General features: G+C 51.6%; 10 protein-coding genes across 10 annotated transcripts; 4 read left to right on the forward strand and 6 right to left on the reverse strand.

Annotated features, from left to right (window-relative positions):
- Nucleotides 1-100: 100 nt before the first annotated feature.
- On the reverse strand, nucleotides 101-1,852 carry N7474_004283 (MFS transporter; the record flags this gene model as incomplete). The annotated part of the gene is made up of 2 exons (XM_057195698.1): nucleotides 101-1,469; nucleotides 1,518-1,852. 2 exons carry the CDS (start codon nucleotides 1,850-1,852, stop codon nucleotides 101-103), a joined length of 1,704 nt encoding a protein of 567 aa, XP_057053094.1.
- A 1,376-nt stretch (nucleotides 1,853-3,228) lies between these two features.
- On the forward strand, nucleotides 3,229-4,742 carry N7474_004284 (putative 3-beta hydroxysteroid dehydrogenase/isomerase family protein; the record flags this gene model as incomplete). The annotated part of the gene is made up of 2 exons (XM_057195699.1): nucleotides 3,229-4,094; nucleotides 4,151-4,742. 2 exons carry the CDS (start codon nucleotides 3,229-3,231, stop codon nucleotides 4,740-4,742), a joined length of 1,458 nt encoding a protein of 485 aa, XP_057053095.1.
- A 515-nt stretch (nucleotides 4,743-5,257) lies between these two features.
- On the reverse strand, nucleotides 5,258-5,956 carry N7474_004285 (pre-mRNA-splicing factor SPF27 family protein; the record flags this gene model as incomplete). Its single annotated transcript, XM_057195700.1, has 2 exons — nucleotides 5,258-5,871; nucleotides 5,920-5,956. The coding sequence occupies 2 exons, from the start codon at nucleotides 5,954-5,956 to the stop codon at nucleotides 5,258-5,260; spliced, it is 651 nt and encodes a 216-aa protein (XP_057053096.1).
- A 526-nt stretch (nucleotides 5,957-6,482) lies between these two features.
- Nucleotides 6,483-8,815, forward strand: N7474_004286 (neutral/alkaline ceramidase; the record flags this gene model as incomplete). Its single annotated transcript, XM_057195701.1, has 2 exons — nucleotides 6,483-6,691; nucleotides 6,742-8,815. 2 exons carry the CDS (start codon nucleotides 6,483-6,485, stop codon nucleotides 8,813-8,815), a joined length of 2,283 nt encoding a protein of 760 aa, XP_057053097.1.
- A 543-nt stretch (nucleotides 8,816-9,358) lies between these two features.
- N7474_004287 (uncharacterized protein) lies at nucleotides 9,359-10,654 on the forward strand (the record flags this gene model as incomplete). Its single annotated transcript, XM_057195702.1, has 1 exon — nucleotides 9,359-10,654. One exon carries the CDS (start codon nucleotides 9,359-9,361, stop codon nucleotides 10,652-10,654), a length of 1,296 nt encoding a protein of 431 aa, XP_057053098.1.
- A 410-nt stretch (nucleotides 10,655-11,064) lies between these two features.
- N7474_004288 (uncharacterized protein) lies at nucleotides 11,065-13,221 on the reverse strand (the record flags this gene model as incomplete). Its single annotated transcript, XM_057195703.1, has 3 exons — nucleotides 11,065-11,496; nucleotides 11,548-13,110; nucleotides 13,168-13,221. The coding sequence occupies 3 exons, from the start codon at nucleotides 13,219-13,221 to the stop codon at nucleotides 11,065-11,067; spliced, it is 2,049 nt and encodes a 682-aa protein (XP_057053099.1).
- A 420-nt stretch (nucleotides 13,222-13,641) lies between these two features.
- Nucleotides 13,642-14,543, reverse strand: N7474_004289 (EI24 domain-containing protein; the record flags this gene model as incomplete). Its single annotated transcript, XM_057195704.1, has 3 exons — nucleotides 13,642-13,813; nucleotides 13,866-14,443; nucleotides 14,493-14,543. 3 exons carry the CDS (start codon nucleotides 14,541-14,543, stop codon nucleotides 13,642-13,644), a joined length of 801 nt encoding a protein of 266 aa, XP_057053100.1.
- Nucleotides 14,544-14,865: 322 nt separating this feature from the next.
- N7474_004290 (haloacid dehalogenase, type II) lies at nucleotides 14,866-15,626 on the reverse strand (the record flags this gene model as incomplete). Its single annotated transcript, XM_057195705.1, has 2 exons — nucleotides 14,866-15,404; nucleotides 15,464-15,626. 2 exons carry the CDS (start codon nucleotides 15,624-15,626, stop codon nucleotides 14,866-14,868), a joined length of 702 nt encoding a protein of 233 aa, XP_057053101.1.
- Nucleotides 15,627-15,719: 93 nt separating this feature from the next.
- On the forward strand, nucleotides 15,720-16,523 carry N7474_004291 (HNH endonuclease; the record flags this gene model as incomplete). Its single annotated transcript, XM_057195706.1, has 2 exons — nucleotides 15,720-15,899; nucleotides 15,954-16,523. The coding sequence occupies 2 exons, from the start codon at nucleotides 15,720-15,722 to the stop codon at nucleotides 16,521-16,523; spliced, it is 750 nt and encodes a 249-aa protein (XP_057053102.1).
- Nucleotides 16,524-20,679: 4,156 nt separating this feature from the next.
- On the reverse strand, nucleotides 20,680-23,654 carry N7474_004292 (translation initiation factor 2; the record flags this gene model as incomplete). The annotated part of the gene is made up of 3 exons (XM_057195707.1): nucleotides 20,680-20,831; nucleotides 20,879-23,570; nucleotides 23,631-23,654. 3 exons carry the CDS (start codon nucleotides 23,652-23,654, stop codon nucleotides 20,680-20,682), a joined length of 2,868 nt encoding a protein of 955 aa, XP_057053103.1.
- Nucleotides 23,655-23,689: the final 35 nt, after the last annotated feature.

Raw genomic sequence — 23,689 nt, forward strand, 5'->3', positions numbered from 1 at the left:
AAACTTTTTGAATTAATTATGCTACTTTTGAAAATGCTGGCATGGGCTCAAAAACACCTCGGATGCAAATACAAAGGGTATCGTGCAACAATCAAAAGACCTAGACTTCTTCCTTCTCTTTCACCTCAGGAATAGGTTGCGGCCGTCTGCGGCTCCGTTTTCCCTCCAACTTCTTCTTGTCCTCCTGCATGCGAATAATCAAGTTGCTCTTCATGCGGATCTTGTGACCGTACTTGTAGAACACAAATGGAATGGGCACGATAACAACCTCAAGTAGGCCCAAGAGAGTACCGGACCAATTAGGGCCCAGAGTGGCGTACATGTAGGTGCCTGCAATGGGCATCACACCTCCAAGAATACTGCGAATGACGGAGTTGCCTGCCAGCGCAGATGCAGCATACATGCCATAGCTGTAGGTCAAGTAGTTGGAGGCGTAGATAAACACTCCTGTATTACCTGCGCCGAAGGGAATACCGGCCAACAACGGCACAATCCAAGGAATCGAAGTCGGAGAGCCGGTCCAAGCAAACCAAAGTTCGCCAATAGGGATCAAAATGGCGCAGACACAGACGATCGACACCATTGCCTCTGGGTAGACTTTGCCAGTCTCCGGGTCGATTTTGTGACGGTTGATCATGCGGCGGATGAGAGGTTCGCAGGCGATGGTGATGAGCGTGCCAATCCCGATGCCTAAAAACGCGAGACCAGATAACCCCAAACTCCAGCCACGGATATCTTGAAAGATGATCGGGTAGGCCGTGAAACACAGGTACAGAATGCCGTAGACGATGGCAATATAGATATCCCAAAAGATGCAGATGGGTTCGGTGACAGCCATGACGAACGGACGGCTCAGATTCAGCTTCAGGATTTCAGTGAGGCTTGCCTTCTGGTCGTAGCGTGACCACCAGCGGGAATCATCACTTTCCTTGCGTAGTTTGGCGGCTTTTCGTTGGAGGATGGCCGGTGCATAGGTTTCCCTCATGATAATCGAAAAGACAAGCGCCACGGCGGACAGCATGAGCGCAATCCAGTCCATCCAGCGCCAGCCGAGATATTGTGTGACAAACCCGCCGATAACAGGACCGAGAACTGGTCCGTTCAATGGCCCAATACTCCAGATAGAAATCGCCAGGGCACGATGATCATCATCCACCAGGTCTGCGACCATTCCGGGCGCAGTCGAGATCATGACGCTTCCGAAAAAGGCGCCGAAGAAGCGGACGACGATCAATGTGGTAACTGACTTGGCGAGGGCACAGGGGATAATCAAGACGGCTGACATGAACAGACAGCCTACGCTGACGGGCTTCCGGCCATAAACCTCACTGAGAGGAGCCATAAACATGGATCCGATAGCCAATCCAAATAGGTATAATGTTAAGCCTAGCGTGACAACAGTTTCGGATTGGTTGAATTCGTTGGCAATTAAAGTGGTTCCCGATGTGTAAGAGGTGGAGTATAACACACTTTTGAATATTAGTTAAACCGACAAAAAGTGTTGCAATCAGACTTACACAACGAGCGTATTGATTGAGAGCATCGCCAAAGCCATGGCCTTGTACGAGAAACTCCAGTTTTTGGGATTTTCCGCATCATCGTCGCCGTCCCAGTCCACCTCGAAGTTAGGATCGGAGGTTGCATTTGTTTGGATGGTCGTGACCCGTTGTGATAGCGACATGTGCCCCGAGGCGTGCGAGGCGTGCGCCGTCAAAGTTTTGCCCAAGGCATCGTGATCGGTTTGGGTGTTGACCGACGAGACAGACTCCGCGATGGAGTCTGTGTCGTGCGCAACGCTCTCGGCATTGTGTTTCCAGGATGGTTCTGGAGAGGATCCTTTTGAGGAGGACATCCTCGGACGTTTCACAAGGTTTAGCCAGTCCCGAAAATGGCGTTTTCTATGCTTTTGGCGGATCCTCGGGGGATTTCCGAGCGTCAAGACAATTTAGTATTCGAGCTGCGAGATATCCAAGCCGAGAGGATATCACAAAGCATGACAAGAGCAAGTCTCGATATTCAAAAGATTCATGAATTTACCCGACTGGATTATAAATTTCATGAATGGTGGGGGGGGCATCGGATGATGGATCAACTTCTTCGACGGATTTGCCGAGTGAGGCACACTACTATCTGTGGTACTTAAGGGGCGGACATCTCTCCGTATGCATCTGGGAGCTTGGACACACTAACTACTCCGTCCTAGGAACATTCCAAATCCAATGGCATGATCCGACCTATTACCATCGCGATCGTGGAGGATTTTATGCTGTCGGATTGGATCCAGCTGTGCCGGTTTGCCGAATACAAAAGTCGTGGAGGAGTTGGAGTCATGCGGGTCTGCTTTTCCGGCGTGTTGCAGTTCTCATTGGTGGATTTCTACAACGTGCTCTGCGCCGTCGCAAAAATGTTGACCTCGGCATGTTAAGGACATGTCGGACAATTCGTCACGGCAAAGCGAGCAAAAATAAGAGTAGGTATCCCGATCACCACCTAGAACAGTCCGGGCTCCACGTCGGGTCTGGAATGGGGTCGGCAGTGCCGATGAATTCTCTGACGAGATGCCGAGTCTTTGCGGAATGGTTCCGCTGGACCAAAAGACGAGAATATTGTGAACTACCATCATCATAATTCTGTCGGAGTGAACTACTGGATTGAAACAAGGTTGCCCTGGCACTTATATCCCCTGAAGAACAACTTTATTTTTGGCCCTTAGACATTGATGTTGATTCCATGCTCCCCCTGTAGTTGACCCATGTACGAGAGGTGACTGGCTGGGCCTTCGGTTAGCCTAAGCGAACAAACTAACGGCTAAGCGACCCTCGTCTCATGCAGGTGGATCTGATCTCGATCTCATCCGCGAGGGAGGCACCCCCAGCTTCAAGCTCGCTGAGCGAAGTGAGAGTCATGACTTCGTTCGTAAGATACCTTTCAGGGTGCGCAGGCTGTTCCGTGGACCTTCAAATGTAATATAGTCCATTACTGAAATACTGTATCTTTTTCGCAAAGCATACCCAATCATTTACTAGTACAAGCTCGCTGTCAGTCACCTTTTAGAGCGACCGCCGCGTGGGAAACTGCGGGTTAAACCAACACTTTCCAACAAGGCCTCGCCCCCCAAAGAAAGAGAGACCCTGTAGGAGTACTCCGACACCCGCCCATATTGATTTTCCGCCGGCGTCAGATTCTTTCTGTTTACATCCTCGTCGCCTGTGCAGAAACGATCACAAAATGTTCCTGGCAGTGGTGGCAGGCGGCTTCATCGGCCTCACAGCCCTCTACCTGTACCATGTCAACCGCGCAATGAAAGTAGTTCCCGAAGAAGTGCACAGACTATCCCCTCATCGTTGGACGGTGGACGAAATCAAAGCCGCTTACCAGGAAAGCATCGAGAGTCCCATCGACGTGTCCAAGGTCCTGCCACCGAAACAGTCACGGCGCTATGTGATTGTGGGTGGTTCTGGGCTGGTCGGAAACTGGATCCTCAGCCATCTTCTTGCGCGCGGCGAGGACCCGACTGCTCTGCGTGTGTTGGACCTCCAGGAACCTCCGACTCAGGGTGTGGGATATATCAAAACCAACATCACCGACGAACTTGCCGTCGCTACAGCTTTCGAGGAGCCCTGGCCAGCTGCCGTCGCAAAGCTACCCTTGACTGTCTTCCACACTGCGGCTGCTATTCGCCCTTCAGAGCGTCTCAAGACCTTTTTGCCCATGTGCCAAAAGGTCAACGTCGACGGTACCAAGAATGTTCTCAACGCCGCAAAGAAAGCTGGTGCTAGCTGCTTCGTCTCGACGTCGTCGGGTTCCATCACCCTTCACCGGCCTTCGTTCTGGATTGCGCCATGGAAGAAAGTGCCCGAGAACCTTGTGCAGATCATGAGAGACGACGCGAAAGTGCCGCAGGAGCACGACGACTTCTTTGGCAACTACGCCGTTTCAAAGGCTGAGGCGGAGCGATTGGTGCGTTCTGCAGACGACCCAGCCTCGAACTTCCGGACTGGCTGCATCCGCCCGGCGAATGGTGTCTATGGGATTGGAAGTGATTCGAGCAACACTTTCACCGGACAGTATCTGCGCAGCGGGGGCGCCCCAACGTGAGTTCTATACGTACAATCCCCAAAACGAGTGTCTCTGACAAGTCCATCTATAGATGGGTCCGCCAAATCATTCACAGCCATGTTAACGCCGAGAATGTCTCAATCGCTCACCTGCTGTACGAGCAACGACTCCTCGAACAAAGCCAGCCAAACTCCAAACTGCCCAACATCGGCGGCCAAGCCTTCGTCGTCACTGACCCCAACCCGCCCATCGCCTTCAACGACATCTACATGCTTCTGGAATCCCATGCGAAAACGCCGTGCTCTTTCACGACTGTAGAACCAATTGTCATGTTTTTGCTTTCGTATCTCGTCGAAGCCTACGCGGTTGTACAGTACAGCTACTTGCCATGGCTACTCCCGGCTATTCCAAAGGATTTGTATCAGCTGCAGCCCACGCTGTTCAATATCTCAGACATCTTCTGCATTGCGGATGACTCGCGCGCGAAGAAGGCGCCTGAGCAGGGAGGGCTTGGGTATGAGCCGCCGTTTACGACGATCCAGGGTATATGCAAGCAGCTTTTGGAATGGAATCGCGCTGCGGAGAAGAATCGGGTTCCTGCTGTTAAGGAGAAGATTGGACCACTTTCTGTTTCGGAGGAGGGGATTGATGTTACTCTTGTTTCGCCGGAGCAGAGGCTTTGAATGAAGGTACCAATTGGCTTTGGACTTGGCTGATTTTGTGGAGAGCGTCTTGGGTAGCGATTTAGTGCCTTTGGGAATTGCATATCATCTAGCGGGCACAATGGATCTGTTTGCTTTTGAGTATGGAGGTATGGCTAGATATGAACCGTCCATTGGAGTATTCTAAGAATAACGGACAGGGATGGTCCAATTAGGTATAGGACATTTGAAAGCACAGGGTATTTCTAACGCTGTCCAACTCGAACTGTGTGACCAGGGGCTTGACCGCCGCTTGAAATGCCCCTTGGCCGTGGTGGTGGAAAAGCCGTTGCCGCGTTGCGCTGACTGTATCGGTGCTTTTATGGGGATACTCCTTCATAGACGACAGAAGTGGCGTAAATGCGGGCTGTGAGGCCATTTCTCGAAGAAGCAGACGACCCCGGAGCGTGAGAGCTTGGTCGCGGACACCAAAAGTTCCACGTCGTGTCATGTGTGACGAGGACTAGATGAAAAAAGGCACATGAGCCGATGCAAAGCTAGCGCGACTGCTGCTGAGCAGCCTGGCGCCTGTGTTCCAAGATTTGTTGGCGAAGCTCCTCGGATGCCAATTCCACATCCAGGATCGCGCCCACGCCGCGCTTCCACGTATCCTCCAGCCCAGTGATTTCGCCATATCTCGACTCCTGAGCCATCTTCCGCTCCTTGTTAACCTGCTCCGCTGCGTCCTTGGTGTCGGCCAAATCCTTCTCAAGGCTGCGAAGGATCTCCTCCAGCTGTGAGTTGCCGATCAACCACGCATTCTTGCCATACTCTTCGAGCAACCCTAGATCCTCATGTCGCTTAGATAGGTGGGAGCTCGACACGTATGCTTTTTGTAACGTTCGGCGCCACGCATCCAGATCAGGGGTCTCGCCGTCCGATGCGCGCGTGGGTGGTTCTGGGGCTTCGTAGCGGGTGAGATCGATTCCCCCCGCCAATGGGGCTCCTGCCGCCTTGCGTTCGAGTTCTTGCTGGATAAGAGAGGAGAATTGGGGTTCTGGAGCGGCGGGAATCGATGGGTGAAGAGTTGATGAGTGCTCTGGAGAGACCTCGGCGTTGATGAGCTGTTGGGCTCTGGCGCGAGCAGCCGCTGAGGGCGCATTGTCGACATCTGAGAAAAGTTAGATACATAACACAGATAATAATTGAGGGAACCTACAGGGCAGAGAGTCGTGTGATTCGTTACTGAGAGGCATGGCGGCGGTGGTGGTGGTGATGGACAGAAAAGGCGCCGCTCTTTTCCAGGACTGATGGGGCTGATGACTCATCAATCATGTGACCAGTATTAACAGCCCTAACTTGAGTCTTCAATATTGTTGTTGTCTTGCAGTTACACACGCTGCTAGTTAATAATGTACTGCTACTGCCACTGTTATATATGCTTTGTATACATCAACCGGGCAACCCAGTCCTTGGCTGAGCTTGTGTTTCATTGTCCCGACGATCTTGTGCCTGGATGTCACTCATTGTGCCAACACTGACCGTGCGGGGGATCCGATCTAAGCCAGTTCGGGATCCGGAATGCGAATGGATGACGATCCCAGTCCTGCGCGATCATCACAAGCCCATCGCTTAGCTCGATGTTACCTATATCACGCCCAGTTGGGATTAAGATCTGCTGTATCCCCCATGTGGCTACCTGCCTCGGCTGGCTTTTAAGAACCCGTGTCTGCGCTTGAGACTGCCCTCTAAACACTCTATGCCCTGATTTCCCCTCTCAAAATGCCGAATCTTCGATGGGGCACCACAATTTTAGGAGTGACCCTGGCAGCTCTGTTGGTTCTCCAGCTGCTCGCTGTGGTACAAAACAATGCTCAGCCGCAGTCGCCGGCTTTCCGCGAGCACTACAACTCTTGGAACAACAGAGCCAACGATGCTGCAACCCACGATGATATTTTCAAGGTTGGAGCCGGCAAGGCGGATATCACGGGGTATGTTGGACTCCCTACATCAGCGGGTGGTGGTCACTAACAAGAGCCAGACCGGTGGTCGAGGTCGATTTCAATGGGTACGCCAGCCTGGACCAGCTGGGCACGGGCGTGCGGCAGCGACTCTATTCGCGCTCCTTCATCTTTGCTAGCCCCAACAATCCTGACGACACCTTTATATATCTAATTCTGGACACCCAGTCGGGTGACACGGCTGTGAGACACGGAGTCCTGCAGGGGCTTGCTGCACTGGGCGGCGAATACGCGAAATATGGGGAACATAATGTCGCCTTGGTCGGAACCCATTCGCATTCCGGGCCCGGCGCGTGGATGAATTATCTGCTGCCTCAAATCCCCACCAAGGGGTTCGATAAGCAGAGCTACCAGGCTGTTGTTGACGGCACGATTCTGTCCATCAAACGTGCTCATGAGAGCATGACCACAGGCCGTCTTTCCTTCGGCAATATTACCCTGAACGATGCCAACATCAACCGTAGCCCATATGCCTACGAGCAGAATCCAGAGGAAGAGAAAGCGAAGTACGTGGGACAAGTCGAAAAGACGCTTTCGCTCCTGCGCTTTGATCGAGAGTCCGATAACAAAACTGCGGCCGTCTTGACCTGGTTCCCCGTGCACGGTACCTCCATGTACAATAACAACACCCTGGTCACGGGCGATAATAAGGGTGTCGCCGCCTACCTCTTTGAACGCAGCATCGTGGGCGACGATCGATTTACTGATGATGCTGTTATTGGCTTTTCCCAGGCCAATGTCGGCGACACCTCCCCGAATATCCTTGGTGCTTGGTGCGAGGATGGCTCAGGACAAAAGTGCAGCTACAAAGACAGCACCTGTGGCGGCAGTAACGAAGCATGCCACGGCCGAGGACCTTTTTTCCGTGTCAAGGACAACGGAGCTAAGAGTTGCTTCGAGATTGGGAAGCGCCAGTTCGCGGCTGCGAAACAGCTCTACGACGATCAAGTCAACACGCCGATCACTGGAAGCTCGTTTGTCAAGTCCTTCCATGTCTACGAGAACATGAACGGTTTCGAGTTTACGTCTCCTTTCAACGGCAGTGCCATGAAGACTTGCTATGCGGCGCTTGGATATTCATTTGCTGCCGGAACCACAGATGGACCAGGTGCCTTTGATTTCACCCAAAATTCCACCGGGCCGTCCACCAATAACCCCTTGTGGAAGATTGCGCGAGGATTTATCCACGAACCCAGCCCGGAACAGGTTGCCTGTCAAGCACCTAAGGATATTCTACTGGATGTGGGTACTCTGACTCTGCCGTACGCATGGGCTCCCGATGTTGTTGATTTCCAGCTGCTCCGACTGGGGCAGATGTTTGTCGTCATTTCCAGCAGTGAAGCCACCACAATGTCTGGGCGCCGCTGGAAAGCCGCCATCATAAATGGGGCCCAAGATATGCTCGGTGTTTCAGAGCCTCAAGTGGTGCTCGGAGCGCCGGCAAACAGTTACTCTCACTACCTCACGACCGAGGAAGAGTACAGCGTGCAGCGATACGAAGGAGCATCCACTCTGTACGGGCCAAATGAACTCGCGGCGTATGTGAATCTGACTCTCACCTACCTGCCATACTTGGGGAGCGATGCGGATGTGGCCAAGCTGCCCACCATCCCAACGGGCCCCAGCCCGCCCATCAACACGAACAACTCGCTCTCTTTCATTACAGGGGTTGTGTATGACGGCGCACCAATCGGCAAGTCCTTTGGGGACGTGCTCGCCTCCCCGGAGAACAAAACATTCCAACCAGGGGACGTGGTCAACACGACCTTTGTCGGCGCCAATCCCCGAAATAACCTGCGTCTGGAAGGGACGTATGCGGCGGTGGAAAAGAAGACCGGGTCGGAGTGGACACAGGTGCGCAATGACCGCGACTGGAACTTGGTGTTCAACTGGTTGCGAACCGACACCGTTCTGGGCTACAGCACGGTGACGCTCGAATGGGAAATTGAGAACTCATTCTACAGTGTCGGCAACCCGACCGCGCTGTCGAGCGGGACGTACCGGATGCATTATTATGGGGACTCGAAGGGCGCGACGGGCACTATCACACCGTTTGAAGGGATTGGCCCGTCTTTCATTGTGAAGGCGTCGTAGGATGAACTAAATGACCATGACTGAAACATATTATTCGATGAATTACCATAATTTACTGCTAGCCCTAATTAAATGCTAAATATACTCCACTACGGGCCAATCAGCACGCGCCGTGGACTGGGCGGTTGCTGCAACGTTCTTTGTCGCGCGCTTCTATTTCCAGCACAACAATGGCCAACATGAAACAGTTCAATCTAGAATGAGCGCTTCATCGATTCATAAGACCCCAGCTACGGCCATCCCTCGGGGTCTTTTCGTCTCAGATCGCTTCATTCTTTTGTTCTTCGCCGCATTCGTGACTCTTCGAGTCAAGCCACTCTTTCTTTGCCCCGGACAGCCATGAAACATCTCTAGTCTATTGAGAACCATTGACGATGTGTTTCTTTGACTGTGTCTGTTGCCTTCCTATCGTTAATATCTATTTCTTCTCTCTTTGAACCCTCCTCACCCACCCAGCTAATCATACCTTCAATTCTGCGTGCTTCTCGCAACCAGTTCAAACTCACTCGCTGTGTCTCTGGTCCAAAACCAGCTGCTCCAAGAATGTTGCTCCTTCAATTTGTCTTGCTATTGTCCTTTCTGGCTACGCACTGTTCGGCTGGTCCGATCGCTCGCCTTTTATCTCCTGCCCAGGACTCTGCGGCTTCTGCCTCGCAGCTCTCGGAGCGGGATGCTGCTCAAGACGACCAGGATATTGGGATCGTTGTCACCCCAGTTACTCCCACTTGGCTAGAGTCGAGCACGACTTCTACTACCACAGTTTCCAAGGTTACGCCAACCAAGCCGGGATACGCGGTCTACTTGACCTATCCCTGGGACATCCACTCATACCCGGATGCCACTACCACTACCACTACCATTACCACTACCGAAACGAAGAAGGAACCAACACACACTACGTCCACGTCTTCTTCTCATTCAACTTCCAAGTCCACTACTACAAGCTTGACTTCAACCAGTACGGTTTCTAAGGTCACGCCTACCAAGCCGGGGGACCTCCACTCGTACAAGGAAACCGATCCTACGACCACTACAACGAGCTCAAAATCAACTTCTTCCAAGACTACAGCAACCAGCCACGTGCATGCCATCACCAGCCCCGTCATCGTCTGGGTCACAGCCAATTCCTCAGACGCGAGTATGTATTTTTGGGATACAAAGCCCAGCACGGTGCCGGACGTGAATAATAGCCCTCTTACTGATTCTCGGAGCACTACCACCAAAACTACCCCCAAAGCTACCACCAAGTCTACCACCTCCACCTCCAACACTAAATCTCACGATGCGGACAATGGAGATGTAGTGACTCTCACTTCTACATCCACCGTTGTGGTTTATGAGTCTCCAACCTCGACGCACACGGTGTATGAATCTGTTTCTACGAAGGCGCATATCTATGCTGAAAACTTGGGTTCTGGATCTGGATCTAAGGCTGCCTCTGGAACTCCCTCGGATTCCACGTCGAACTCTGGGAGCTCTGATCCTGGTTTAAAGAATGATACAACTTCCAACTTCAACTCCGATTCCACCTCCGCGTCCGCAGCTACTGATACCCATTCCGACTCCGGCTCCGGCTCCAAGGGAAACGACTCGGGCATCCTGTCCGTTGTCCCTATCACACCGTCGGACGACGGCATGGCCGGTACGGTGACTAGTACTAAGACTGTCGTGATATCTTATCCAATCGAAACCACGGTGGTCCATACAGTGATCTCCCGGTTTCCTTATATTACGACCAAGACGGAATCGATCACGGTAACTCATACCGAAACGGCCACGGTCACACACACCCGCGAATGGGTACTGCATGAGCCGGGCACTTGCTCAGATATCAAGTAGTCATAGCTCTCTCCCTTTACATAGTGCAATGGGTCATCATTCATTTCCTATCTATCATAAAAACCATTACCTCTGTCTACATTTCAAAGGTCCCGCTTTGATAGGTATTTTCTTTCTTCCACTTGGTTATATTTCTTTCGAGTCTTTCCTGATGGAAGCGGCTTATAGTACTAATGGATTTGGTTCTGGATAAATTCCCTTAATGTATGTAGACAATAAGATGAAACAAAGATCCTGGTTCAGAACTATGATATATAAGTCCTCTAAAAAACCCAAGCAGAAACAAGTGGTATCTATCTACTACAAAAAGCCATTCAACCATCCATCCAAAAGCCATAACGCGCCCCAACACAACCCAACATGTCCCAAACAAATCCAAAGACAAGGCAAGACCAAGACAGAAAGAAAAGTTATAACTCCGAAAGAACACCCCCAGCCTCTGCAAACTTCCGCTGATAGACCTTCAAACTAGCCCACTGACTCAGCTCCTCCTGGTCACGCTCATAATCACTACCGTAGCTCATAGCACGACCATTCATCTGCGGGCTCGTGTCGCTGTTTGCATTGTTTCCCGCTGTATTTGCAGCGACGGCAGAGTGGCATTCTAGTCGGACGAGGGTGTCAATGAAGGCGTGAAGGTAGGATTGCGCCTCTGCGGCGGTGAGGACGTGTGGGCCTGGCGTTGAGGTTGTGGTTTCTGGTGTTGATAACGGTGCTGCTGTGCTGGATGTATGATTTGATGTCGATGTGGGAGGGATGTCTGTAATTGAGGATGGGTTTGTGGGGGGTGTTGGGGCTGTGTGGTTCAGGAGTGTTGATGCTACTTGGCGGATTTTAGTCGTCTAAAATTACAGTTAGAACTGGAGTATTAGGATAAAAAGAGGAAAACTTACTATGCTGGCGCCGTTCGGCTCCATGTTGACTTCGTTGACGGTCTGCACGAGCATGAAGAGGTCCTTGATCACGAGCTTGCGCTCCTCAGCCATCATGCGCCCGATATAATCCGTCCGAGCATGAGCCTGTGCCCGGGCGTTTGTATCTGGCAGATCTGCGGCAACACCCTCAATCCTGACCCCCGGCGTGGCATTCGGGGTGGTCTGTTGTTCATTCCGCAAGGCTTCGTATTTCGAGAACGCCTCGAACAGATTCCAGTACTTATCAACCAGATATGACCGCGTACACAGCTGACTAGCGTATATATTGGCTTTCTGGATCTCATACTGGATGCCGCGCCGTTCTTGGTCGATGTGGTCCTCCGAGTAACTATACATCGTGCCATCATGGCTCATGCCCGACATTCCAGCGGGGGTCTTTTTCGGATAGTGGAGGGATAACTCGGCAGGAACATCGAGAAGCGCAGATCTGGCTTTCTGGAGACCGTCCCAGATGGTAGAGCGTTGGCGCTCCCAATCGAAGACTTGTCCGCTGCCAAAGGCGACTTCCCAGGCCAACAGAGCGTTGTAGGAGCTGTATACCCGTACATTAGCGTTGAACCCAACAAGCCGCGAGACTCTGTCGGATGGTTGTGGTTCCATATGTGTTGGAAACAAGAATTCATCATCGATCTCCAGTGGGAGGGGCGGATAGCTAGCTGTCGGTGTTTCTGGCGGAATGTGGAGTTTGACGTTCGCAGATCCAAACTGGTGGAGAGAGTGGTATCCGACAAGAACAACATAAAAAAGACGACGACTGAGCTCTTGGGTGATCAAGTCGACGGGTTGGTCAAACCCAAAACTATGTTGATCTGTTATCGCTGAGGGTGACGAGATCGTACTGGTCAGACTTCCAGATGACGTTCGGCACAGATCATAAACTTGGAGCATAGACCGGCATTCAGCGAGATACAGACGACACCGGCGCATGCTGTGAACGTAGCCGGCACAGACGCCCAGGAAGTAGCTGATAGCAGCATCGTAGACCGTCACATTGCGGTCTAGATAGCCCGTCCCTCTTGCCTGGATGGCGACATCATGACATCGTTTGACCAAGGTCACCGAGTTGGGGAAAGCAGACCTCTCGGCCTCAGTATTGAGACGGAGTTTGGGGCGTCGGGGAAAAGAAGCCACCAGGAAACCGATCATCGAGGCCAGAAGAGCCAAGAACGTACGATTGGTCACATCTTCTCGGCGCCCGAACGCAGCGCGAAAGGTCGGCTCATGCGGAATGGGAACCAGGGGATGGATGAACGTGAAGAAGTCATCCAGCAGCAGTTGCACCGTGTGCAGGGAGCATATTGACTCTGCCGAAGTTGGGAACGGCGTGTTTTGAAGATTAAGAGGAGTTGGTGGACTAGCCACGGGTTGTGGGCTTAGCGGCGACGGATGATCATCCACTTTCTGTTTCTTGAGTGCCTCGGCATGGCGATTGGGCGGTCCCCGCCGTCGACTTGGTCTGTCGTAGGTGCAGGGGATGTCCAAGCCGGCGCAGGACCGACAAGGCGGTCCACTCACGTCGCACTGGATGAGATGTTAGGAATGATTCTTGTTGAGGGACAGGAAAAGACTCGCTTTGACTTTGCGAATGCTGCAGGCATCACAAGCCTTGCGCAGTCGCGTTTTGGTGTCCATCGGATGAGCACGCCGGTGAGGGAGGCTCTGGCTAGAGTTATCAAGTCATGTTCATGGTGCAGCGCTTATTCACGGCGTAAATCTCAACGGGAGCTTCCTGGTCTACCGCGGAACGTCCGGAGGAGCCCTCCACAGGTCTGTGAACAATTGCAGGTATTCTGCACTGCAGGGTCCTCGGCCAGGCCAATTCGAATATCACTGGGGACGGCAAAAACTCCAGCTTAAGGTCACCGAGTACTCTTTCTCTCCGAGAGGTGCTACTCGCTCACTCCGGTCGTCCGTTCATGAGCAACTACTAAGTTTGCGCAAAGGAGATGCCGCGGATGGTGGCGGGTCACGTGCCCCTGGAATACGGTGGAGAAAGTATATAGATTAGGAAGTGGATTATTATTGATTATTGATTATTTGTGGAGGCTCAAGTCATGCCGGCATTTCATCGTGATACTCGCCGAGCGGTCGTCGGTCCGCCTGTTGTTGCTGCCGCTTGCGTTCCATATCGGCCGCCCACATAGCAGACCCAGCGGCCGTGGTCATGAGAAAGAACATGGAAAACGGAGGAATGAGCTGCAAGATAAGCGCAACGGTTCCAAACCTTGAAACAAAATTTAGCGGGAGCTTTCATCCGAAACAAGCAAGAAACTTACGTGGTGTATTGCAACTGTCGGCGGCCCACATTCTCCTTCCTCTCCTTCTTCGTCATATCCCGCAGATGGAAGTACCGCCAGTGATGAAACGGCCCAGCGCGATAGCCCGTGAGCACAAGGAACATCGGCGTCCCCGCCACCGGAATAAAATTGAGCGGGAGCAGAAGAATGAACTCGAGGATCTGCCGCAGCGAAAACGGCGCATAGACCGCCGAGGTGGTCGGCGTGCCGAGCCGACTCACGGGATCGCCTTGCTCGGGATAGATCACCCGAGACGTGAGGATCAGCTCCTCCTGACCCTCGTTGATCAGCACGGCATCGAAGATATCCACGAGGGTCTCGTCCACGAAAAACGCCTCGAAGAGCCCAGCGACAATGGCGGCGCCTTCGCCCAGCACCAGGAACGCGCCGTTGACCCAGGCACCAACGCCCTGGAAGATGGCGAGGAATGCTACTTGGGGTAGGTAGGCGAAAGTGAAGAGCAGGACGTAAATGAAGGTGGAGAGGAGGAGGATGGGGACGAGGCGGGCTTTGAAGAGTGGCCAGAGGAAGCGGTGGGTTGCGAAGTAGTAGATTCCCTTGTCTTCATTAGTATTTGCTTTCATTATCGTTTGAGGGTAAGCATACCCTAAAGGGATACAGCCAGGCTGCCCGGGAGGTATCGAGTAATTGAGGCATGTAGACCGGGTGTGTTAAATAAAGCACAGGCAGAATGAAAACGAGCGATCTTCAGCTTTATCGATAACACGGGTCATGTGATTGCTGACTAACACCACCGCTCTTTTCCACTCAATTTTCTTCTCCCCTTTCCTTCTCTTTTTCTTTTTTTCCATACATAAACTGAACTCCTCCTTATTCACTCGAGAATCCACATATTCTCCCATGGATTGTTACGAGGGGAAATAGGAGGACAGACAAATGCTTCCCTGCTGGCTTACCCCAAACTCTTCTTCTGAAAAGCGTGGAGCGTTTGGAAATAATCTTCAGCAGCACATTCTATTCATTTCCCGATAATCGCTCCCACCACATGCTCCAGACTATGCACAATACATGTCGGTCGGAGCGCCGGGTCAGCGGCATCTTTCCATCCGGCACAGGCGCGATCTACCCAGATGGCGTTCATGCCCATGCTGCGCGCGCCGACGATGTCGAATGGATTGCCGCTGACGAGCCAGAGCTCCGTGAGGTCCTTCCCGACCTGGTCTGCTAAATGCTGGTAGCTCGCTCGCGAGGGTTTGTACCGCTGGACCTGGTCGACAGTTACGATATCCTGGAACACGCTGGCGTGCGGGGCGAGGTCCTGGGAGCGCAGCACCGAGTTGGACACCATGGTCTGGGTGCCGTTGGAGAAGATCACGGCTTTGAGGGCGGGTTCGGCTCCCAGGCGGCTGAGGGCTGGGTTCACGTCGGAGAATGTAGACAGGTGGTCGTAGGCTTCTAGTAACTGGGTTGTGTCGGCGTCGCTGAGTTGTTCGTTGTTCTCGGACAGGGCGTGCTGTAGTGAGTTGCGGGTGACTTGGTCAAAGTCGACGTAGCTTTCTAATTTGGTGATATGGTCAGAGTGGTACTGCTTGAAATGGGAGCGCATCGTTGCCTACCCATGCTATTCAGCCTCCACGTATACTCGAGCTGATACCGTCGCCACAGCGCGGAAATGGTCTGCGCCTTGTCATGCCCAAAGTGCTTCTCGAGTTCCTTGGCAATCGAGTTTGTAGACAGCAGTGTGCCGTACAGATCAAAGGCGACGACGATTTCGGACATGGTGGGTGGTGGTGAGGAAGATAAAGGATGATGTCAGTCGAGGCTGTTTATCTGGCGCGGGGCACATACTTCCGGTCATTTCCTCACTCCCTCATGTCGCACGACAACTACGCCGTCTTTCGAGAATGTCTGTCCAGCGCCATTGTCGCTCGTTCTGAGGAGAAAAAGCCAAGCAAGACACCGCGCCGGAGACACAAGACCAAGCATGTTCCAACCCAGCCAACATCAACTTCCGAGCGAGCAGACCCGGAAGAGCTGGCCGAGTTCATAGATGTACACATTTCTCCCTCATGACCAAAAGGAATAACTACTTCCACACATATCCAGTTCCTCGCCTCGGAGACCTTCGCCGCCCTCCCCGAATCCCTCCAAAACCTCTCCTACGCCGCCGTTCAACACGACCCGAACCTCGCAAACACCTACAACACCGACACTTCACTCAATCGGAACACACTCGACACCCTCACCTCCCCAATTCCCGTCGAAATTACGGACTCCCTCACCGTCTACGGCATAATCAGCTCCCCGGACAATCTCCCTGACTTCCTATCCCCAGTGCTGTCCGAATACATATCCAGCGTAACAGCCGCGCCGCCAGTCTGGATCCAGACACGCGCAGAGGCGTGCGAGATCTGCGAGCGCGACTGGATCCCGCTGTCGTATCACCACCTGATTCCGCGCGGGGTGCATGCGAAAGTGCGCAAGAAGGGGTGGCATGACGAGTGGATGTTGAATAGTGTTGCCTGGCTTTGTCGTGCGTGTCATAGCTTTGTGCATCGCATGGCGAGTAATGAGGAGCTTGCTAGGGAGTGGTTTACTATTGAGCGGATTCTGGAGAGGGAGGATGTGAGGGATTGGGCTAGGTGGGTTGGGAGGGTGAGGTGGAAGGCTAGATAGATAATTCTATATTTATTCGCGGTGTAGAATGAGATAATAGATGGGTATAGTATAGTACATGCGGTCTCTCTTTTGCTCGTGCAAAGACACCCCAACCCTAGGTGACGGTAAATCGAGCGCCGAAAATGGCTACCTCGGACGGCGCCCTTTTTACCAGGATCTGTCATTCACATCTCATATGATCCGATTGGACTGTGTGCTCTCCGAGCGCTCAGAGAGCGCTCAGGGCTGCTCAGTGATCTGCTCAGCCTTCGCTCAGGGTGCTTAGAGCAGACGATCAGAGGTAACGTGTGTTCTTTCTATCTCTGATCCGCTTGTCGCCGCTGAACACAAAAAAGAACCGTCTTTTTTTGGGGGGTAACGTACAGTACACGACCCGGTGAATGGCTCAAACGAGCGCGACATCTGAATGAGATTGAATGATTTGAGTAGAACGGCTATAAAATTGTTTCCTGTTTTAGAACCAGATGAGGAAGGAAAAACCCTCTCAGAGGCATTAAAAATCACGAAACCAATACTGTATAAAAGGCAACTCCTCTTATGTGCAGGTGACGGATTGGACGTACATTCTCTACCGTACGTACTACCTGTTTGCTTCCATTCTGCGTCTGCATCATTACCTTCTTCAGGATAGTAGGCTCTAGCAGGCACACGTTCTTTCCGCTGTTGGGCTGCGTCCAACAGCACTCTCGCATAGTAGCATGTATATATAGAGCTAATCGGGCAAATGACATCTGAATATGAAGTGGATTGGATTGACAAGTGCCATTGACCTAGCGGAAGTTTCCGTGTTTAATACCCCCGCCTCTATGAACGACTTCGCAAACAATTGCAACCCGCCTCCTTGCCAACTAACTTCATTGTGTTCGCTAATGGGATCTGGTTATGGCCTGCACTATATTGTAGTCTATTACCAATTGAAAATATAATACTTACCAGCCCTCTGGTAGCCTTCGGTCAGCCCATCCAGAGGACCAATCATTCCCTTTGTATAGCACACCTATTAGTATTCCAAGTTAGTAAAACCTTATATATTGAGGTATTGAAATAATTGACAATAAAACATTTCTTACCTATCGCAAAATACATCATGTCGTTCGCATTTTTTTGCGCTTTCGGAGGATCTATTCTGGCGAGGCGGCGACAATCAAGATAATCATAAGCATAATCATCAGCTAAAAGAGGATGGTTAGTTCAATACTAGAGTACTTCGGAAGTGAAACTCACTGTGAAGACGAAGGTGGGTCAATTCATGATAGATATCTGATCCAACAGTCGTCATGTCGTCGATGTATGTACCCCAGGGCATTTTCGAATACTCGTCGCAGAGGCGACTTGGAGGGCTTTCCCAAGATCTAGGACATAGTACCATCACGTTTGCTGGCTCGTAAGCAAATCCTCCTTTCGGATTGCCCTGCTCGTCGAAACAGGGATTTAGGTCTTGCTTCCACCAGAATTTAATTTCTTGACCAGGAGGGTTCCTTGTAAAATAAACAAATCGTTCTAAGCCCGTTATTCTTAGATTGAACGTTCGCACATTTCGGAGTAGGTCTACTTACCGTTGCGTGGAAGGTCTTGCCCTTTCTTTGGACCGCTTTGGTATTTTGTAACATGTACAATAGCAGAATCATCGCAATATAGGCTATATGGCATTTGCCTACCATCTCTGCCTAGGTTTCTCATCCTCTTGTGGTTTTCTGTAAGAGATGAGCTTGTTAGATCTTGTATTCTTCCTAGCGGATAGAAAGAATGACAGCCTACTTTTTATATCCTCCATCTGGTTAAGAGTCGGATTGTACATCGCATTCAACATCTCTCTGTCCTTTGTAGAAAGAGGCTTTGAAAGAACATAGGAGCTTTCATCCGCTAGAGCGGCAAATTCATCCCAGGCTTCTGTCAAGGCATGTCTCCTAGGCCTGCAGCTCTCACGATCAGTCCATGCCCAGTGTTCTCGGGCATCAGCAGAGCATATAGCAACATAGCTCAAGAAAAGGGGAAGAAAGATCAACCAGGACTTGGGATAGTGTGAACCCATGAGAAAAGAATATCTCAGTATATCTTCGAACGAGATTTTTGAGAAGCAATTTTCTCAATCCAGTTATTCGAAAGGAGGTTGGCGTATTTATATTTATACAGGCTCGCTTAAGGTGGAGTACCAGCCCCAACCGCAGTCAGGCCATTCATTCCTCAGCGCCCGAAATTCTTGAACAGGATTTGATCTTCGTGTTTAGCCTCTTGTTACTTTGCCCCATAACCTTACATGCAGAGTTTGTACAAGCTAAGGAGACACGCTAGTGACTATTTATAGGGGCAAAGCAGCACTAAAAGACCATTTGAATGCGTATGACTTTACCACTCCATATCTATTCTGGGTGTCTGAACGAATCCATTTCTACTATTCAAAAGCCTTTAATTGGCTGATTATTAACATTTATCAACTACTTATAATTTATTTGCTAAGTAATGAGGTTTTTAGTGAGCATTTTTTGGCCCTTTTTAAGCCTTGGACCTAGCGTCGGTGGGCTGGGATCCACGTAGTTAAAAGGATCCATGAAAGGGGAAGAGACAGGCATACCAGTAAAGATAGCCGTCCCTCAAGTATATAATCGTGGCCTTCTTGACCACTTTGATTTTACGAGTACATAATCTGCCCCTTTCAAGGATAACAAGTTTGTTATCGTCGATTTGTAACCTCCTACATATGCCGCATATTGTCAATATTCCTCTCGCCTAACAAGAACAAAAGGAGGATCTTTGGCCCCCGATTTCGTGCTTGGCTGGGCAACAAAATGAAAATCATCATCTAACCGACGCTATCTATAAAGCCCGGGCTCTGATCCTCTCTTACTGATGTCATTCCTTTTTACTCAAGCTGTGCGCAATACATTTTTGGACGTATTTGTCTGAATCTTATTTAATTGATCTTTATTGCCAGCTGATAATTTACATCCTGTTCCTCAATCCTTTAGAAAGGAGATCTCAACTGCGCATTATTAATAGAAAGAAAAAAGATCGTGTGATCTAAGAGAACTCGGTACGTAGTTGCCCCTTATTCAACTGGTTGACATCTCACCAGAGTCTTGTGACCTCAGGCTCTCCATTGGATCGCCAATATAGCTACGAGACATAGCACCGTGTTTAATTATCGTAAGCCTCTGTATTGACTCCGACAAAGAAGTTTAATATTTAATGTATTTTCCTAACATGGGCTAGCGTGTCTGGCGTTGGGGTTGAAGAATCAATCGAAGAGTGTACATGGTGGCACCAGTTTCGGGACGTACTATATTGCCCATCTCTCGTCTCCACCTGGTTCGTCATCCTGTTTAACCACCATCAGTTCACTATGGCAAGCTGTGTTCAGCTACTCGGGAGACATTCGTGTGATAATGCTGTTGATGAGCAATGATTCATCATTTACAATTGTGAATTATGAAAGGTCTGTCATCACCGTGTACCTAGTTTGACCCTACACATTAAGGGCATCAACTAATAAAGCCGTGGTACATCTATGTCTCTTGCAGGCTCAAAGAAAAGTGCATCAGACCCAACCTCGACGAAGTCCACGTAGCTAGTCAGCCGTCGGATGGCTGTATTAAATCATCAAGAACATATCATGTCCTAGATACTTTGAAATAAGGCAGACATGACTTGTTGTTCTGGCTCAGGCACTGTGAGGGGCTTTACTTCATCCTTAAGAGGTGTAGCAGAGTTGCCGCGGACATAGCCGTTTACAGACCATCAGATAGGTCTAGGTATCGAGCACTACTAGGAGTGGCGCTTTAAGATTTGATTAGGAGGTTCGAAGGGGACGGTGAAAGTTACTAACAGGGGAAAACGTCATCTTGGCCTGGACTCCCAGGAGCGTCAATAGGAGTAGGGCGGTTAGCATCGGAGCAGGCGAAGGACCAGAGACACGTTGTGAACTGAAGGGGTTAGAGCAACGGGTGAGCGCTCTGGTCCTGCTCAGAGATCGCTCAAAACCCGCTTAGGGCCAGCTCAGGGCCAGCTCTGAGTGCTCAGGGAGCGGCTCACCCCGTGATCTCAGAGCCGATCGCTACCCGAGGCCGTAGGTTTACCATCACCATTATTACGAAAGAAAAAAAGAAAATGAAAATATGGTACAGGGTTCTATTGGTGGTATGCACAAAAGAGAATCTCACAGATATCGCTTCTCGTAGATCTCTTCATAGCACTGGATATGGTCGCCAACCGCAAAGTCGGTCCAGTCCTCAAAGCCAATGCCGCATTCGGTGTCTTTACGCATTTCGGTCACGTCTTTCTTGACGTTCTTGAGCGAGGTAATTGTGCCTGGGACGTGTTAGACATGATCTTATTGCCATGAGAGAAAAACTTACCATCATAAATTGTCTGATCCCCGCGCATCACCCTGACCTTGCGAGTCCGGTTGACCAGGCCATTGCGCACTCGGCATCCAGCAATCGGGACCTTCTCGCGTCCCTTGACGGTAATCTCAAACACCTGTTGCACTTCGGCTTCGCCAGTCACACGCTGCGTCACTGTCGGCTTCAGGTGCTCGCTGAGAGTAGCCTTGATATCGTCGATCAGCTTGTAGATGATATTGTGGTCCATGATTGCCACCCCCTGAGACTCGGCATTCCGCAGGGTATTGCCATCGATGGGTAGGTTGAATGAAATGACCTTCCCGTTGGCACTAGCCGCATGCTCAATGTCGAACTCTCCAACCGGGCCAACGCCAGACCGGAGGACGTTAGCGTACACCTCGTTGTTGCCAATGGCTGCAATGGAGTTCAGAACGGCCTCCGCGGAACCGTCCACATCCGCCTTAACGATGAAATTGACAGCCTTGGGCCCGCTCGACTCCTCTAGACCAGCACGTGCTTGGTCCTCGCCGTCTTCCATTTTGCGTTTCTGCATGAGCTCGCGTCGGGACTCGTTAATGGCGGCCATGTCCTCTCCCAATTTTTGGGTCTCGGATTTCTCCAGACGGTAAGACACCACATCCTTGGCCTTTTGCTCATCGGGTGCTTGCAGAATCTCGGTGCCGGCCGCAGGTTGCTCTCTCCAGCCATCAATTTCGACAGGCATTCCCGGTGTGGCTTCATCGATAGCGACGCCGGCTTCATTTCGGAGTGTGCGCACCCGAGCCCACGTCGTGCCCGCAACGATGACATCGCCTGGCCGCAGTGTGCCGCGGCGAACCAGAGCCGATGCTACACGTCCATAGCTCTTTGTAGTGGCCTCAATGACCCATCCCTCGACATTGCCGCCGGTGTCGGCTCGATGGTCCAGCATCTCAGACAGCGCGCCAATAGCCTCTTCGAGTTCGACCATTCCCTGTCCAGTTTTACCACTGACCCCAATGGCCTGGACATCACCACCGTAGTCTTCGACATGGACGCCGTGAGCTGAAAGGTCTCCTTTCACTTTATCCAGGTTTCGCCCTTCCTTGTCAATCTTGCTGATGGCCACAATAATCGGGACCTTGGCCTGGGTGGCGTGCTTGATCGCTTCGATAGTCTGCGGCTTGACGCTGTCATCGGCAGCCACAACAAGAACTACAATGTCCGTCACGTCGGCACCTCTGCGGCGCATCTCCAGGAACGCAGAATGACCGGGGGTATCCAGGAAAGTAATCGTCTTGCCAGAAGGCATCGCCACCGAAAATGCACCGATATGCTGCGTGATACCGCCATGCTCGGAAGCGGCCACTGATGATTTCCGCAGCCAGTCCAGAATCGTTGTTTTGCCATGGTCGACATGACCCATGATGGTGACCACTGGTGGCCGTGTCGGCAACGCAGATTGATCTTCTGGTACAGGTGCCGCCTGGAGGTCATAATCCCCTGATGCCTCGAAGATGGGGTCAAAATTGAATTCGGTGGCCACCAAACCGGCCGTCTCCGCATCCAGGACATGATTATAGGTAACGTCCTCGAAGCCCATCTCCTCCATTCGCTGGACGAATTGTGCTGGTCGGACCCCAATGACGTCCGCCAGGTTGTTAACACTGATGAATTGAGGCAAGTAGAGCGGCTGCGGCGCGGATTTCTTCTTCTCTTTCACGAGTGACCTTTCCTTCTTCAGACGTTTGCGTTCGTCCCGACGACGTTGATGTTCGTCGACATCGAAATCGCGATCAGTAGCCTCAATTTGCCGCTGCTTGCGTAAGTTTTTGCGTTTGGCGTCATTCGACGAGGCTTCATTTTGGGCCTCGATGGTTTCCAGTTGTTCCAATGCAGACATGTCCCAGGCCCACGGGTCCGCTTGCTTTTCTTTCTTTGCATCCTTCGCACTACCTTCAGCACCTTGAGTTTTGCGCTTTCCGTGGGCAGTCGACTCTGTTGTGGAAGCTGCTCCATGTCTCCGGGGTACTTCTTGCCCCCAGTCGGTCAAAACAGACTCGCCAAGTTTCTGGAACTTGGCGATGTCTTGAGGATGTCGCTGTTTTCCAGAAGTTGGGTATGCTTCCGTAGTCCGTCGGGTAGTCCCATCCTGCCTCTCTCTGCGCGGTGCGCCCCTTTCATAAGACCGTCGGTCTTCATGATCCCGGCGCCGTTGCTGGTCGTTGTTCTTCGTCTCTGCCCATGTCCGACCAGAAGAACGAGATGGCTGAGACGTGCCTGGTTGACGTTTCGATGCATTGCCAAGCCCTTGTTGTGTCCGAGGCCTGTTGTCTTGCTGTTCCGAACTCTTGTTCCTTGTGTCTGCCCAAGTCTGACCTGAGGGCCGACCCGATTGGAATGCCGCTGGTTGATTTCTCGTGGCATTGCGGGGCGCTTGCTGTGGCCGGCGCTGACCCTCTAATTTTGGCGGAGACTGTTCTGATTGTTTTTGGGGCTGCTGTTGTCTCTTGGCCACCATTGACTCGCGCAGTGACTTCTCTGCCGCACTCAGGCCAACTGGTTTCACAGTTGCCTTAGTGCCCCATCGCGCGGCACCCCATTTGGATTTCTTCTCATCTGTTTCGTCTAACCGGGTGAGGGATGATCGAAATGATCGTCGGCAGTTGAGGGTAGAGGAGATCCTGGCCGAACAGGACCATTGTGGCGCGTGTCGACGGGAGACCTAAAACAATCCATTGGATTAGCCATGACTCAATCACAGGTACACCGAGTCCAGACGCACCCCCAATGCTGCCCGTCGGTACATCGTTGACACGACAATTGGAGAACAGACCACTTCGG

This window comes from Penicillium riverlandense, assembly GCF_028828495.1.
Source record: "Penicillium riverlandense strain IBT 135883 chromosome Unknown utg000003l_segment0_segment0, whole genome shotgun sequence".
In the NCBI taxonomy this organism is placed as follows: domain Eukaryota; kingdom Fungi; phylum Ascomycota; class Eurotiomycetes; order Eurotiales; family Aspergillaceae; genus Penicillium; species Penicillium riverlandense.